This window comes from Rousettus aegyptiacus, unplaced genomic scaffold (genome assembly GCF_014176215.1).
Source record: "Rousettus aegyptiacus isolate mRouAeg1 unplaced genomic scaffold, mRouAeg1.p scaffold_m13_p_2, whole genome shotgun sequence".
Classification (NCBI taxonomy): Eukaryota; Metazoa; Chordata; class Mammalia; order Chiroptera; family Pteropodidae; genus Rousettus; species Rousettus aegyptiacus.
In genome coordinates this window covers 125,927,379-125,944,070 of record NW_023416295.1, presented here as the reverse complement: position 1 = coordinate 125,944,070, position 16,692 = coordinate 125,927,379, and the positions used below count along the sequence as shown (strand labels likewise).

The 16,692-nt window shown below is 46.9% G+C and overlaps 1 protein-coding gene across 10 annotated transcripts in view; it reads right to left on the bottom strand.

The window, feature by feature from the left end:
• Nucleotides 1-752: 752 nt before the first annotated feature.
• BAZ2A (bromodomain adjacent to zinc finger domain 2A) overlaps nt 753-16,692 on the bottom strand; it is a 32,671-nt gene continuing 16,731 nt past the window's right edge. For 4 of the 10 annotated variants that reach the window (XM_036235904.1, XM_036235905.1, XM_036235906.1 and 1 more), the window contains 25 exons: nt 16,319-16,504; nt 15,491-15,709; nt 14,517-15,017; nt 14,313-14,373; nt 13,111-13,219; nt 12,846-12,947; nt 12,466-12,676; nt 11,099-11,199; nt 10,710-10,775; nt 10,274-10,507; nt 9,882-10,136; nt 9,302-9,516; nt 8,921-8,995; nt 8,545-8,725; nt 7,955-8,014; nt 7,611-7,755; nt 6,468-7,096; nt 6,086-6,308; nt 5,813-5,968; nt 5,555-5,706; nt 5,075-5,364; nt 4,586-4,985; nt 3,961-4,187; nt 3,702-3,845; nt 2,471-3,615 (listed from right to left, as the gene is read on the bottom strand). In XM_036235904.1, the coding sequence (XP_036091797.1) occupies nt 3,450-3,615; nt 3,702-3,845; nt 3,961-4,187; nt 4,586-4,985; nt 5,075-5,364; nt 5,555-5,706; nt 5,813-5,968; nt 6,086-6,308; nt 6,468-7,096; nt 7,611-7,755; nt 7,955-8,014; nt 8,545-8,725; nt 8,921-8,995; nt 9,302-9,516; nt 9,882-10,136; nt 10,274-10,507; nt 10,710-10,775; nt 11,099-11,199; nt 12,466-12,676; nt 12,846-12,947; nt 13,111-13,219; nt 14,313-14,373; nt 14,517-15,017; nt 15,491-15,709; nt 16,319-16,504 (5,108 nt within the window). In that variant the 3' untranslated portion in view covers nt 2,471-3,449. Of the gene's footprint in view, nt 3,616-3,701; nt 3,846-3,960; nt 4,188-4,585; nt 5,007-5,074; nt 5,365-5,554; nt 5,707-5,812; nt 5,969-6,085; nt 6,309-6,467; nt 7,097-7,610; nt 7,756-7,954; nt 8,015-8,544; nt 8,726-8,920; nt 8,996-9,301; nt 9,517-9,881; nt 10,137-10,273; nt 10,508-10,709; nt 10,776-11,098; nt 11,200-12,465; nt 12,677-12,845; nt 12,948-13,110; nt 13,220-14,312; nt 14,374-14,516; nt 15,018-15,490; nt 15,710-16,318; nt 16,505-16,692 lie in introns of all 10 variants that reach the window. The other 6 variants (XM_036235909.1, XM_016165701.2, XM_036235910.1 and 3 more) reach the window with 4 other exon arrangements.

Sequence of the window (16,692 nt, the reverse complement as noted above, 5' to 3'; positions counted from 1 at the left end):
GAGGGTTTACTAAAACCCAACTTACTATTTGGAGGGTGGTAAGATTCCCTGGCCTGAGCAAAGTCCTCACTCCATTACCGGTGTCCCTATCCCCTAACACATACTTTTTAGGTAGTGTTTTCTTATACACTTTTCACCTCTGACAGGGAAATAGTTTTATACTCACATTTTGTACACTTTTACTTTATCCAGAATCTTCTGGTTTTATCACGTCTATGCCAATGCCACCCTTCTAGCTTATTCCTTTTCTGACCGTTGGTATTCTCATGTTCCTTCCCTACAATTTGGTAGAGCTTCATTTTTGTCTTATTTCAACTTGTTTTGAAATAAAACACAAATGCCTACCTCCTGGCGTCTTATCCCTGGGTAGAAGCTGGGAAGTTGGTATCAGGCCTATATTTGCTACTATGGAAACATAGGTGGCAGCTTATGAAACCTAGGCCGTATTTCCACAAGGCAGGATATGCCCGCTGAATCCCACTTTCTCCAGCACTACAGCCACAAGCACCAAGACCCTGTTCCATCCACATGAGCGGAATATTCTGCTCTGGATGCCTCTTGCACAGGAAAGGCAAGCTTGGAGGTTTACAGACAAACCTTGGAAAATTAAGGGCGTATTGCTCTCTCACCTGCTATCTCATGCCTGCTATCTACACCAAACTGAGTCATACTCACCCTAACTCCCAGTTCTCCCCTTGGGCAAGTTTGAAAACCTATGTTGAAAGGAAGATAAATACACAGAGTCTTTTGAATCTCTATCAAATGTGGTTTTATTCAACTGACAAGCACTTTTCTACAGCTGCACTTGTGGAACATCACATGGCAAAAACAGGAGTTTGTTTCTCTAGACTTTTTTTTTTTTCCTTTTTTAAACCTTATTAAAAATGAGATTGGTCCTAAAAATATAGAAAGAAATAAATTTAAATTCACAAAAAACTGTACATTATCAAAAAGTCACTAAAACACCACATTTGGTTATATAAAAAGTCAAGTCCCTTTTGTTGTAAAAGGAACATGGAAACTTGGTGTTGATGGTGTGGTTTCTTCCTGTTACCAGACTGATGGGGGAGGGGAAACAAAGGGGCAGGAGGTGGGTTTTATTTTTTAACCTGCCTTCCCTACCAAAAACTCTTATTGTCAAGAAGAGATAATCCACCTACCTCAAGGGGCAGTGAAGAGGAGGAAAGAAAAGTGAGAAATGGCCCCTTTGATCATGCCCTACCCTGCCCCCCCTTCAGCCCCTACTTCTTCAAACTGAGGCTAGGACTCCACCCACCTTAAGAGTGCCTGGTCCCTAGGGAAAGAGATGGAGCTGGGAGAGGAACACAAAGTAGGAACAACTGAGGTTTCACTCCCCCATCCACCTCACCTCCAACAATAAAATTAATCTAGTACATTTTATATCAGGGGAAAACTGCTGTGGGGAAAAAGAAGAGCCCCCAACCATAACAGTTCCAAATGTTTGACTAACACAAAGTTTGTTACAGCGGAGTTATTTAGATAAAATATAAATATTTATGCATAATATAAAGTCAATTCAAATATTCTTCAATCCACCTCTTATTTAAAAGCAAAAAAAAAAAAAAATCTCAAATAAAATTAAAAGTTTTGAGGTTTATCTGACAGAAAAGGCGACTTTAGAAATAGGCTGTGGGGGAGAAGGGGCATAAAGAAATAAGAAAGGGGCTGCCCCAGGACCTACACTGCCCCCCACCCCCTTCAGTGGCTATTCAGTGCTGCCAGAAGTTCAAGGAATGCTCCACCTCACCTGGCATCCCCTCCCCTACCAATGGAACATTTCTTGGGTGCCTTAGCTCTCTGCTTGGGCCAGCCAGCAGCCACCTCCCCAGTGCAAGTACCCGTAATCTCTGATGGGAGGGGCTCTGCTGAGCAGGAAAGCAGGGGGCCAGGGGCCCATGGCTATAGCTGGGAGTTAGCAGCTTTCCTCTCACATGTCGGGGCTTAACTTGGGCATAATCACATGTAGGGCAGTGGTGGACCCAGAACCCCTCTTCCCTACTCTCTTGTGCTCCAGGGTCTCTGCTGCTGGGGAAGGGGTCTTGGGGTATGAAGTAGATAAGGGAAGGAAAGCACAACTAAATCCACAGAAGCTCATGGGATTAGGAAAAGATCCAGTTCTACCTCTCTCCCTGCAAAAGCTTAAGACTCAAAGCTATTGAAAGGAGAGGGAATTCCTGCTGAAAAATTGCACAGTTTAAAGAGGCTGGAACAGAAATGACTGGGAGAGAGAGGAGAGAGACAGCCTTGTACCCAGAAAAACTGTTCCTGTGGTTTTGCAAAGACAAAGTGATGGTTTGAAACAATGGGAAAGGTAAGAATAAAAACATACTTGGGGAGATTGAATGGATGCCATCAAACAATACAGGGGCACAATTATAGCATCTTCTCTCTGTCCCCACCCCCATCTCTCTCTCTCTCTCTCTTTCACACACACACACACACACACACACACACACACACACACACACACACACACACATTCTCTCTCTCTCAAGCCAGTTGATTGCTACCTGACCTCCATCTTGGGGTTTACCCAAACTCAGCAGTAGTTGTCCCTGAGGAGTTCCCAAGAGGGAGGTTTGGGTAAGAGGTCGGGGAAGGAGGCTGGAAGTCCCAGGGTCCAGGGTGCCTCCCTGCCCTCTCCTCAGCTACTGAGTTTAAGAAAAGGCTAGAAACTCAGCATGTGAGGAGTATCCAACATTATAGAGGGGATAGCTATTGGCAGAAGATGAGGACAGAGAGAAAGATGAGGACTTCTGAACTTTTTTTCCTTTGAAGGGAAAAGATTTGAGGGAAAAGGATGAAGGAACCCGTACACAATAGTTTTACATTATTGGATGACAGAAAATTGGAAAGAGGGAGGGGAGGGAAGATGAAAAATTGAAAAGTGAGAAGCAGGGAAGGGACTGAACATGGAAGCAGCATGTTCAGGGCCCGGTGTCCGGCTCGACACACTTGGGAGTTAAGTCCACTTTACTGGCCGTCACTGCGGGTCCACACACAGTACAGAGTGTTTCTCGGTTTCACACATTCACTAGAACTATTGCTATTGTTAAATAGCCCCAAAATGCTGGGGCACGTACAGGGAAGGAGCGGAAGCTGGGGGGAGGAAACAGGGACTTCTTTCCTCCTCATTTTTAATTAGGAAAAAACAGAAAGGAAAATAATTTTTTTTCTTTCTTTTTTGGCTTTTAGTCCAGAAGGACCTCATCTCTGCTCCTCTTATTTGAGCAGCGAGAGCAGGAAAAGGAGAAAGGGGTGTTAGGGATAAGAGGATGTAGGGTGCTGCCAAAGGTAGGCTCAAAAATCAGGGCTATATCTCTGACTTGAGTCTGGACCCAGGGCAGCATCAGCAGGTGAGAATGGCAGGGTTTTTTTGTCTGGAGGGTAGGGGGAGATGTCACAGGTGACTCCCCACCTCCCTTGTCTCACAGATTGGCCTGTTTTCCCTGATAAAACTCCTCCCAGCGGCTCTCGAAGAAGCGGCGCATGATGTGCCCAGCCTTGCCCACTTCAGAGTCATCCTCATTGAAGGTCTGGCAGTTGTCAAAGACCAGGAGTGCATCAGCCGCAAACTCCTCTGAGCTTGTGTACCTGGGCAGGGATGGAGGCTAACATGTGAGCGGGTAGGAGTTAGAGCAGTAACGGAAAAGCAGGAAGAGTTGCTGATGTTTACTTACCCTCCCCGGAGCAGCCGCTCCCGCATGGTGGAAAAATCCATAGGGTTTTTGATGATGCGCCGGTACCCACTTACCAAACGTGGGTTCACAGGCTCCAGAAAAGGCCAGGCTGCATCATGGGATTCCATCTCCATCAAGATAATCCTACCATTAAAGGGACAGTGATGGCTGCATCTCGGGAAGCAAATACACTGACTCTTCCCAGCCCTTTACTCCAGTAAAGGTAGAGCCAGTTGTCCCTAGAATTCATTGAACTCACTCGCAAAATGTGAGATCACTGTGGTGGTTCCGCATGGAGAGTCGCCGCCGCTTTGATGGGGACAGCCCTTCTTCTGAGTGCCGAGGTACTGCTGGGCTTTCTCGGCCCCTCGACAGTACTCGGCGTTGGCGGCCATCCCTCTCTGGGAAGTTTAGCACGTAACTACTTTTCCGCTTTTGGCCTCGTTTTGGGAAACCAGACTTCTGAGTGAATTCTCCCTCTACCTGCTGAAGGTAGGGAAAAGGTGAGAACAGCAATACCTGGAGATGTACTCTGCTTGCCATCCAGTTCATTACAATCCCTACATGTCAAAGTGTGATTGGGAAGGCTCCAAAATACTTCCACACATAAGCCAGCATGTGAATTTATTCACCAATATGGTAGGTAAAAGGGAAAGTATAATCATTCCTTTATATATTGAGAGGAAGAGAGGCTATAGAATTTAAGTCAATTTTCCAAAGACGGACCAGAACCCAGGAACCCAGGTCTCCTAACACCCAGTCTGGAGCTCTTTCCAGACTGAAGGCCCAGTAAGTAGTTATATTTGTAGGACTGGTAGTAAATAGGTTGAGAAAGGAAATCTCTGACTTCTACTTAGAAATAAGAAAGAAAGCAGAAGCCTTACCTGGGCCAAACACACAGCACAGAACCAATCTCCTTCTGGAACAGCCTCCATCTTGGGCCGATGGCAGTAAATGTGGCAGCCACGGTCACACCCATCACAAAGCAGAAGAAACTCATCGTTGTCACCCTTCCGGCACACTAGACAGGTCTGGACCAAGGTTGTGAGGAGGCAGAGTAAGCCCTCAAGCCTCTGTCTGCCTGTGACTCCACCCATCTGGCTGGCTGGCTCCCTAGCCTTCTGCCTTCCCAGGCTCTCCCTGTCTCTTACCACTTTGTTGACGGACTTCTCCCAGGCAATTGACCTCTCCAGCTGGCTCAGGCACAAGCACACCTGGGCTGCACTCCGGCACCGCTCAAGCGTCTGGCGCCAGGCCCGAATGCGAGGGGTGATCTCATATGATCTGGAGGGAGAAAGTGGTGACCTTTGGATGAGTAGTAAGATCCATTAAACTTATCCCTTGCCAAGATCAAGAATGGGTAGGTGACTCACATCTCTGTAGTGGTGCACTGGGGGGCACTATTGGGCATGCTGAGCAGGGCCTTCTCTAGCACAACCTCATGAGCTGGCCAGAGGGGTTCCCGTAGGTACCGCCGCTCCACATTCTGCTCCAGGGCAGCCAGTCGCATCACAGCCAGGTCCAGAGGATTGGTAGTTTTACGCTGGGGGGCCAGGCCTTCCCTGCCTCGACCTCTCCAGGTGATATCCTCCTGGGAGTCAGGTAGATGCTCGCAGTAGGCCAAGTCTTCACGAATAGAGTCTGGGCTAGGACATGTCCAGCCCTGCAGGTGAGAGACAGGAATAAAAAGCCTCAGTGTAAAGGAAAAAAATTAAGCACAGAAAAAAAATGTGACCCATTAAGGTCGTGGGAGGCCACCTGTGAAAGAGGAATCCCAGGTTTCTCCTAATGGTACAAGAGATTTACCACCCTCCCTTCAACAACCCCCTCCCCCAGTGCCAGCCCCAGTATACCCGAATCTGCAGATCAGACATGATAACTCGCTGTTCCAGCTCCTCTACCCACTGAAGAACAGCCAAGTCTGTCTCATATGTCTTCTCTTTGGGCGACCAGCTCATAATCCCTTCTTGAAAATCAGGTAGCTGACTGGGCTCAAAGATGGGGTCTGAGAAGACAGGAGGCAGAGAGAAAGGCCCATTAGGCTGCTGTTCACAGTAGTAGCCCAATAATTTACCCCGGGCTCTTCAGCTAGGTTAAAATATCTATCTTACCAGTTGAGGGCCGTAGGCAGACTTCTTGTAAGAAGTCCCTGTGCTTATTTAGGTGTTTGTGAAGTGCCTTTTCTCGGATGCCTCGGGGGTGCAGGGCCTTGAGTGTGGCATCTAATGTCTCAGGATCTCGGATCCACCACCAGCCTGAGCACATCTCTGTGAACAGAGTTTATGTATGTGGGGTATGGCGGGAACCAGGTAGGATTCACATGGCCCACCTCTGATGATACTCCTACCTATACTCTTAACCCATTCTACCCCGAGGTCACTCACCAGGGGGGACAGGCTGGGCTGTCAGTTGGGTTAGGTAACGCTGCTCCATCTGTTTGAAGAACTTACTGGGGGGTCTCCCTCTCCGTTTTGGCTGTCCCAATCCTGTGGGACTCTGTGGTGTTTCACCAGGGTCTCCTGCTCGCCTCTTAGGAGTCATTCCCGGCAAGGGGGTGGAAGAGAGCTGCACTGGAGAGCAGGGGTTGGCAGCACTGGGTCTACTGACCTGTGCACGAGATGAAACAAGGGGATGAGGATGCTTTGCATTTACAGGACCCTAATGGCTCCCCAACCAGTCCCCCAATTTTAGCAACAGCCCACAGCCAGGCAATGGAGCCTGTGGCAAAATGAAATCAAGTGCATACCACTAATTTTGGCTACTTACTTGCTTAGAGTAGACAAGCAGCTGGGGGGAGGGAGTGGGCTGGTCCTCAGAAACTGCGGGGGGTGGTGTAGGGGCAGCATTGCAGGGCATCTGGGCTGAGAAGTTAAACCAGGAGGCTTGAGAAGTAGGATTGGATTCTGCTTCTTCAGGTTCTGGCTCCTCCGGGGGCTGTGATGGAGTTGGGTCCAATTTTCCAGGGCTGCTATCAGGTGTGAGGACTGAGCTGCTCAACAGGGAGCTATGGCTCTGAGTCTGGCTCAGCCAAGACAGGAAGGCTGACTGGCTGAGGTCATGCTGGCTCTGACCCAGAGACAAAAGGGAGCCTTCTGGCTCCAGGAACCCATTATGGGACTGAGGATAGGACTGAAGCTGGGGCTGGGGCTGAGTCTCAGGCTGAAGCTGGGCTTGGGGCTGTTCTGACCCCTGACCCCCAACAGGGGATTTAAGGTGCCTAGGTTGCACAGACCCAGGCTTAGTTTTCCGAGGTCGGCCTCGGGCCCGGGCAGGAGTACTGACAGAGTTGCTGGAGCCAGCTAATTCCTTCTTCAGAGAAAAGCGGGCTAGGCTGGGCACTGGATGGGCTGTCACTTTCAAGAAGTCAGTTTCCTGCTTTATCATATCCTCAGGAGCTGTAAAGAGACGTAAAAACTTAAGACTTACACTGATATATACGGGGAAAGAAAGAGGGTATATAAACACAAGATATACTTTCTTTTTCTCTCGGACTTAATCTCTTTTTTGAGATTCCACTGAAATAGCTTATATGACAATGAACACAGTATCTGAGAAAGAAACACTATTCTCCCAAGTAAGCAGCAGCAGCATAATTAAAGCTAACATTTATTGAGAACCAGTTACATGTTAAGCACTATTCTAAGAATGTTAGCTCATTTTGATTCTCTCTACAGCCCTACAAAGAAAATATGCTGTAATTATTTTCATTTTACAAATGAAGAAACTGAAGCATACAGCTGGTAGATGGCAGAGCAGGTAGGCAGGCAGTTTTACTCCAGAGCCCATGCTCTTAACCATTAGGCTATACTGATTCTCATAAAATGAAAGAAGCCTAAGCTGACTAGGCAGAGGAAAGGAAATTGTTTAACTTTTGTTAGGCCTCAATTCAGGCTCCCGTGACACACCTACCTAAGCTCCCTTCTGTTCCTTCCACAAAGATACCAGCCAAATAGGGCAACACCCAGTAGCGGCGTCTGTAGCGATCCTGACCCAAGGAGACTGCCCGAAGCATCTGGGATGAGTGAAGCAGCTTTTTGCGAAAGAAGAGCTGGCGCTGGGTAGGCAGTGGAAAAGGAAGATGAATAAAAAACACACTTTCAGAGTGACAGTGGTGACTTAATCCAGTATATGGGAAAAGAGCAATGGCTCCCAGCCTTCCCTACAAAACTGACACTATCTGGGCCCAACACATAAGGTGATCAATTCTCACCCAGTCCAGATCTACAGCTCCTGAGAGATGAGAAGCACAATACCTTGCTAAGTTTTTCTATCTGGCGTTCTAGCTCCGGGATGCTAGATGCTGTGACATCAACCTGGAGAAGAAACAAGTAGACACCAAGAAAAGGAATTATCAGATTCAATAAAGAGAAATCCAATCCACCCTTGAATAATGACAGGATTAAGAGTGCCAACCAACATCCTCTCGCCCCTCCTTTCCACCCCTGTGTAGTCAAAAAAAAATGTATATAATTTTTGACTTCCTCTAAAACTAAACTACAGTTATCCCTCAGGTATCTGTGGGGTATTAGTTCCAGGACACCAAAATGGATGCTCCAGTCTCTTATATAAAATGGTGTAGAACAATGCATAGTCAGTCCTCCGCATCGGCAAACTCCTAACCGCAAACTGAAAATATGTACTGTTTTCGATCCACGCCTGGTTGAATCCACAGATACGAACCCATGGATATAAAGGGTCAACTGTATATTTATTGAAAACGACCTGCATGTAAGTGGACCTGCACACTTCAAATCTATGTTGTTCAAGAGTCAACCATTAAAAAAAAAAAAGTCAACTATAATCCATTTTCCAACTCCAATTTTTTGTGGTCTGGGGCTAGTACCTCTCCGTCTCTTCGACTCCTACGGCCATGGGCAGCTATTGTAGTTTCCTCCTCTTCCTCCTCTTCCATGCCACTAGTCTCCTCCATGATCCGAGAGCTGCGCCTCCGCCCTAGGCCTTCCTCTGGCCCCTGCAACTCTACCTCAGGCCGCCCAGTTCGCTTGGCCAGAGCAGTTTTCAGTCTTGAAAGAGATCAGAGAAACTTGGTGAGGAAAGTGATACTGCCACAAAAGGAACACCTGGAATCTAAGCCATCCTGAGCCTTGGGGCAGAGGTCCCAATGCCAGAGGAGGGACTAAGCAACAAATTCCAGGCAATGCCTCACCCTTTCCCCCTTTTCTCCTTTTTCTGGGCCCTACCCTCTGACCTCTCCCTACCTCCGGAGCCGGCCTTCAACAATCCACTTGTTTTTCCTGTAGCTGGACATACTCTCCAGGGTCTTGTCAATCTCACTGCAGGGGAATAGTGAATGGGATTTTGAAGCAGAAGTGGCAGCACACACACACACACAAAAGAAGGCTCAAAGGTAAAGGGGTTACAGCTGAACAGGAAGTTTCAGCCTAGAGCCTAGACTGAATGAATGGCAGAGGAAGGCTTGGGTTGTCCCAGGTAAGGCACTAAGATTCAGTCCCAAGTCACCCCAGCATCTCCAGAGCAGGGCAGTGGACACATATCACCCAGGGCTCTGGATGGCTAAACCCAACCCCATCCCATTCTGACCAAGGCATACAATAACCATCCCCACCCCTGCCCCTCACTTAATGATGAGGGTGGAGCCGTTGAGCTCGTGTACAAGGAAGGCCAGGACAGCAGCTTTCTGTTGGGGTGGTTGGGCCTGAAAAGGCTGGGTGCGCAGGCTGTCACAGAGGACTGGCTCCACTCCATATGCCATGAGGAAGCAGCGCAGGATTTCAGATACATTGTCTCTTGTCAGTGGGATCTCCGACACCTTCTCCCCCAAGATCTTTAAAGACTGTTTGGAGGAGAGCATAATGGGAATTAAGGGAGAAAGAGGAATAACTCAAGTTGTGTGAATCTGGAACAGGAAAATACAGGAGAGAATTATGGAGTTAACGCAGAAAAAGAAAGTTGGCTAGGATAAGATAAGCAAAGACAAAGGAATGGTGCAAATTAAAGGAAACTGAATAAAATAAGCAGAGGGAAGTCATAAAAAAGGAAACAAAGAAAAAGTGTTAGAAAAACAGAAACTATATCTCCACTGGTTCTTTTACTTTAGGGAGGGGCTTTCATGTGTCTAACTTAAAGAGAAAGCAAAGCAAAGACAAAGCACTGGATCCTGGGCCCTCCCAACCTGCCTAGTAGGAAAGGACCTCTCACCTGACAGTAGGAAGGCAAGCCAGGATCATACAGTGCAGCCTTCAGAAGCCGCACTAGCAGATCTTGCACCTCGCCCAAGCTGTCGCCTTGACACAGGAGTCCCTCCTGCAGGACCCCTAGGCTAGGTACATCTTTGGCAGGGTCAAAGCCTAGCACCTTGCCGAAGCTGTGCAGAAACTCCACAATGGTCAAGCAGTCTGAGAAGGCCCCACTAGGCAGGATCAGACCAGGGATGTGTGAGAAGTCAGGCAGCGGCTGCAAGGATAAAAGTGGTAGGGGATTCTGTCAAACAGATTGGAAGGTAACAGTATGGATATCTACGTTCTTAATTTAATGGGAGTATCTTCACAACTGGCCCATCCAGGACCCAGGACCTGTTCTCCCCTCACTACCTGATGGTCAGTCAGACACATATCCTCTGTGGGCTTCTTCATCTCCTCCAAGATCATCTGCTGCCTCTGTCGCTCCTCCAAGCGCCTCTGTGTGGCCAGTGTCTTATCTGCTTTACAGGCTGGCTTGGCTTTGACCGCCTCCTCTTTTTCCTTCATTTTCACCTTCTCCTTCTTCTCCCTCTTGACTTTTTCCTTCAGTTTTTCCTGCTTTGTCTTTACCTTCTCTTTCTCAGCCTAACCACCCAAGAGGGAGGAACCAAGAGTGACAAAAAGATTCTAGTTACCACCCTTCCCCGGTCCTCATTCTCTCCACCTCAGAGCCCAGAAATACGATCATAAAAAAAAAATAAATAAATAAATAAAAAATAACCCAATGCACGTCTTGCAAAATCAGGTGGACGACTTCAAAGTTATACTTGTGTGTACATGCACCTACCTTGGATTTCTTCTTAGCTTCCTTCTGCTTTAAGCTCTTGGTCTCTTGTTTCCGTTTGCTTCTGGCCTATAAACCATAAAGGAAGTCATTTCTCCTTAAACTCTGAAAGCATCTCTGCTTGGGCTAGGATTAAAAAAAAGTAAGGGTTCTGGGGAAGAGAGGTGACAGATGGAATAGGGGTTTGGCAATGGATCGATTCTCTAGCCCTGGAGAGGCTCATATTATTATCAAACAAGCCCAATTCTCTAAATCAAGCTCCCCCAAATTCCAGGTAACAAAGGTATGCTACCACATGGAGGGTGGCACAGATGTAGGAAAAGGGAAAAGAAAAAATGGAGCAGGTGGTAGGAAAAGTTAACCCACTATGTGATCTCTCCGATGTCCCTTACCTGTCCTTGGGTAGTAGTCTGACACTCTCCACGTTGCACCTTTTGCTTCATCTTCTTCTTGATTTTACTCATCTTTGCTTTAACTTCCTCATTCAGTGTTTCTATGAGGGCAGAACGAAAAACAAAGAGTGAGGCATGCAGACCAAACTCCAGCATCTACAGCAACATATGCCTGTTACGAAGCTGGCTTCTCAAGCAACTCCCTGGAGAATCTAGAACTGTTTTATTTAAGTATACAAAATTAAATGTTGGGGATGTCGGGGGAAATGTAGGAGAGGTACCTGCTATGGGGGCAACACAAAGAACTCAAATGGACCTCCTGCCCAGAAGCACCAGTCCCTGGAGCTGGACTGCTTTAGAAGGGAGTCCTAAAGACCATAATGACAGAGTAGTCTCATAACCTACGTATTTCCCAGGCTACCTGACAAGTGCAGCAACCCACAGATTGGTTTCAGAGCAAAGAAGGGAAACAGAAAACCAAACTGCCATGGAAAGAAGATGGAAGCACTGATTAACTAAGAATGTGCAAGAAAGAAAAAAACCAGATAATGGGCACCTCAGTGGAATGAGATAAACACTGACATAGCTGTTGTTTATGATCAGCACTTATGTCTTGCTCCGCAAAAAAATCTGAATTTTTTCCCCTTTAGAAGACTGAATATTGAAGTGTGATCCTGCAAACAGGGTGTTTTTGCTATGATAGTACCGATTCTATTCTGGCAAGGAAACCCTTCCCTCATATCTGTGTAACAACTCTCTAAGTTAGATATTATTTGCAGATAAAACAATATAAGCTCCTATTAAAATATAAGTGACTTGCTCTAGGTTATACTGTCAGAATCTGGCAGAGCTGGAACTTTGAATAGAAGTCAGAAGATTCCAAATTTTTTCAGATACGTCATACTATATCAGTGTAAATGCAATATTAACTAAAAAATTAGACATTCTCTACCTGTCTATCCCACTAAAACAGTGCAAATTATCTTTTGTATTCAGAAATGAATGCTGAATCTCTGTGATAGTGGCAATGAGTAAAGTAAAAGTGTACAACCAAAACCAACAAGACAAGTCAGGAGCTGAAAGATGGTAAGAAAGGACAAGAAAGTCCTCTTCTCTCACAGCTGTATCTGGGGACCACCTAAGGCGCCATTACTAAGAGCAACTCAAGGAAGAAACCAGTTGTTAAAGAAGTACCACAAGCGCTGGAACCCTGATGCTGCTTTCCAGGGAGGGGAAGGTGATTCAGATTCATTCTGTCCAGACTATGTCAGTCATGCTCCTGGGAAACTCAGCCATCAACAACTCATCAACATATCAGATATCTCAGAGAGCAAGCAGAATCCCAAAGTAAGAAAGCACCACTGTACCTTGGGCCTCCAGTTTCTTTAGGAGGCGGCTGTCTGTCTTATTCAACAGTTCAGTGATTTTGACCTTGGGTGGCCGACCTCGGCCCCGTTTCACCTTCGGAACTTCCTTGGTCTTGGCCTTTTCAGTGTTTCGAGGCCGGCCCCGTTTCCCAGTAATTGCCTGAATCCTGGATGGGATCTCCTCTGCTGACAGTTGTACCCACTGCAAGCCCTAAGGTAATAAGGAAGACTTTGTTACAATGAGAGGGAGTGTGTGTGAGCTATCCAGCTCTCTGGACCATTCAATGCCCCAGAACCTCCAAACCCCACAAGAGGAAGCTGCAGCTTATCCACCAACCCTTTCTCAGTGACAAAAGCATATTTAACCCTTAGATCTGCACCTCTGGTGTGTCTCTCTCTTCAAAGAAATCGCCAACGGGCATACGGGGACTGAAACTGAAGTGCTCACGGCGGACATGGTGCACCACATTGCGGCTCAGGTACTAAGAGGAAAAAAAGTGGCATTAATGAAGTCACAGCCCTACCTTGCCTTTGGCCAGCAATAGCACAAGAACAGGCCTCTGAGTACACAAAACTAGCTTGTTGCCATTAGGCCCAAGAAAGGAGTCTGTGTTTCCCTAAAAAGGCCCATGAAAGCTACATTACCTTGATCACTTCTGGGAACTGTTTCATCCTCTTTCCACAAGGGCCGTAATACCACGTCTCCCCCTGCCATCGATGGCTGCCCTTCTTGATGCGTACCTCTCTCCGCCACCTGCCAGAGAAGCACACGGGCCCTGCCACCAGGTCACACCCCTACCCACTCTCAGGCCACCCAGAAACCAAGCCTGCTGAGCAAATGACCCTCCCCATTCTCTCTCACTAGAACTGCATGTAGATGCAAATGCAGCATGAGCTATAAGCTTGGCTAGAAGGCAGGTGAGCTCCAAAAACCTTTCAGGGCCTCAGGAGAAAGCAATACGTCAAACTGTTTAAGTGTGGAAAAGACCTCCACCCATCTCTTTACAAAGTCAATGACTTGACCAGCCAGAAAATCCCGTCACTGATGCCACTCGGGGCAATTACTGGGTTGCCAATAAAGAGGATGAGGACCCAAGGGAATAAAGGCAGAAATAACAAAGGGTGGGGAGGCAAGAGGAAGAGTAAACTCGCTGCTGACTCCATGAAGCAACTCCACAGGCCAGAGTTTAGTAAGGAACTCTGTATTCTGAGTAACAGATCATTATAAGACTAAGCCTTATCTTTCTCTGAAAACTTTAAGCAGAACTCAGACTTGATGATCGATCACTAGTAGCCTACAGGGGTAGGGGTGGGGAAGATTAGGAAAGCATTTATTCTTTTTTTCTTTTTTAGGAAGGTACTTATTCTTCAAGGCCCTTGGTGTCAGCTGGCTTGTTCATTCTCATTCTGGTCAGGTATAGCTCTTGTCCTTACCTCACCAAAGAGCATTTAAAAAAAAAAAAAAAAATCCAACTCATTGGGACTAAGCCACTCCCCATTCACTGCTATCCCTTCTCTAAGCATAGAGAAAAGTAAGTTAATTTGGATATCTGAGCCCTAGAGTCCTGGCTGGGTTTGGGAAAGATAACAGCTGTAGCCTCCTAAGCAAAAAACTGAGTAGCCACAAGATGAAGGAAGAATAGATGAGGGGAGGTAGACCCTGAGAGAGTAAGTAGGAAAGCCTAGGAATCTCATAAGAAACAATTATCATTGCAAATAACTGGCTTAATCCATTTTTGTCTAGCCGGAATCCTCGCCACCTCAGAAGACAAGAGCTCTCTTCCCTTCTTCCTAGTCATTCATTATATTTCTCAAGGCCAATGCATGTAGAAAATTAAAGCATTTACCCATGTTGGAGGGGAAGACGAACTTCTTCTGCAGTAGCAATTCGTCTCCTCAGGACATCACCTTGGGAGAAAAATAAGGGATACCCAAGTTAAGAGTTCAACAGATTATTGAAAGAAGAGGTCAGCAGAGAAGGGTTAAATACCACACAGAACAGAAACTTCTCCAGGTACCAGCTAGGGGTGGGACAGAATCTGCATACTCACCACCACCAGAAGTAGTGACTCCTTCTCCAGTGATCTCTTCCAGGTCAGCAGTAGTTTCAGGGAAGCTGCTGACATCTTTATCTGCTGGGGAGGCTGCTGGGAAGACAGATGCAGGGGAAGCTGCAGAGGATGCTTTTGGGGAGGTCACAGGGGAGGCCGTCAAGGAGACTTCTGAAGAGACTGGTGGGAGGGCTGCTGAGGAAGCTGGAGAGACTGTTGGGAAGGCAGCTGGGGAGACGACTGAAGAGATTTCTGGGGAGGCTGCTGGAGAAACTGCTGGAGAGACTTCTGGAGAGATTTCTGGGGAGGCTGCTGCAGAAACTGCCAGGGAGACTGCTGGGGAGGCTGTTGGCGAGACTGCTGGTGAGGCTGCTGGATGTAACTGAATAGTGGATGACTGGTCCGGGTCTGGCTGGGTTAGAGGTGGTGGGAAGTCTGAAGGCTGAGTCTCCATTTCTTCCTGTTCTGTATCACTACCATTATTCAGGTCAAAGCTGTTATCTAGAATCCAAAGGGGCAGGATGGGTAAAGGAAGAATGGTGTCATATAAAATGAGAGAATCTACTCACTCTAACCTGGACTAAGCTAAACAGGGTTACTTCAAGGGCTTTTCTCTAGGATTAGTACAAGACAAGTAGCCCACTGGCTGTCCTCCCCAACCATTCACGAACATTAAAGCAAAGCTGCTGCTGCTGTCATTGTGTGAAGAAATACCTTTAACTCAGAGACAGTAAAGCCTCTGGCCTCCTTTTACCTGCAAGCTTCAAGTCTTACAAGTTCTTCAGGGCACAGAGAAGTCAGAATGTAGCTGTGCCTTCTTAGTTCTACCATGCACTATCTCATAAGCCCCTCATCCCCCAGCAAGATGCTCTCACAGATTTCCAACCACAAAGGCCCTGACTCTGACTATGGGATTTGTTCTCTCACCTTTTTCCAGGTCAAGAACTTTCTTTGTTCTACCCCTCCTCACTTACCTTGCAGGACAGACTCCCCAAGGACAGGTGGAGAGGTGGGGTTGGCAAAGATAGAGGCTGAAGTTTGACTATCATCTGCCAGGAGACTGAAGGCAGTGGCATTATTGAGAGAAGGGCAATCGAGGGCAGAGATCACAGGGCTGTCCTCAAGAGGCAGCTTGTCCTCTGCACCCATCAGTTCCGTGTCATCTATACCATATAGTCCTCCACTCACTGGCTCTTCAGGGGGTGGGAAAATCAGAAAGCAAGATTCAAAACATTTATCTGAATATATCCAATTCTAGTTTCCACAGTGTGAAGGTTCTTTCTAATGTAAAATTAGGGAAATTTAACAGGCCTCTCCCTGAAAGCATAGTCACCAAGCTATAGGAATTGTAAAAGCTTCAAGTGGAAATGAAGGGGAAAGCACTGGCTCTATAACGACCCACGGACCAGCATAAAATTCTAGCATCTATCATAAATAGGCCTTTCTTATATTTCGGTTAGGTAAAAGGTAATTGTTCATTGGCAAATGTCTTCTTTCTAGTTAGTGAGAACCCAAATAGCCCAACTGTGTGGTAATAAGTCCCTATCCAGTGAATTATTAAAGCCCAGGGCTCTTGGCCAAAAGGAACACTGGGAGAGAACCTGGGAAATGAACCAATTCAGCTTAGAGTGCAGTTGGCTCAGGCAGGCCAGTGGCATGAGACTGGTCTGCCAAAGGATTATCTGGAGGACTCAATGCCCCAGATTCACAAATTCTTTCCCTGGTTTACGAACTCTTCCAGGTGGTAGAAGCCAGCTATTTTCTGCATGTGTGAGTTGAAGGGAGCCAGCCTCCGAGCTTACCTGGTGCCAGGGTGTTAAATGGCTCCAGAGAGACTTCACTGAGTATTGGAGTGTCTTCCAGTTGATCAGGAAGATGTGAAGGATCATCTAAGCAGCTCACTGTGGGGTCAGGAACCAAGACTGAGACTTCTTGGTGTAATGACTCCACGGAAGGTATGGAGCCATTGTAGCCACACATCTTCAGTTCTAGAAAATACCCAGACAGGGCAAAAGTCAAAATCAGTGGCTTTATCTGGTTCCTTTAGTTACAATAGGCAGTCAAATCTTTGCTAGAGGATAGTCATTCTTTCAAGCATTCATGGGTGTCAGTTCTATGTTGGATACTGAACATACCAAGATAATGAAGTGAACAGAGATGTACTAGTAAAATCCTA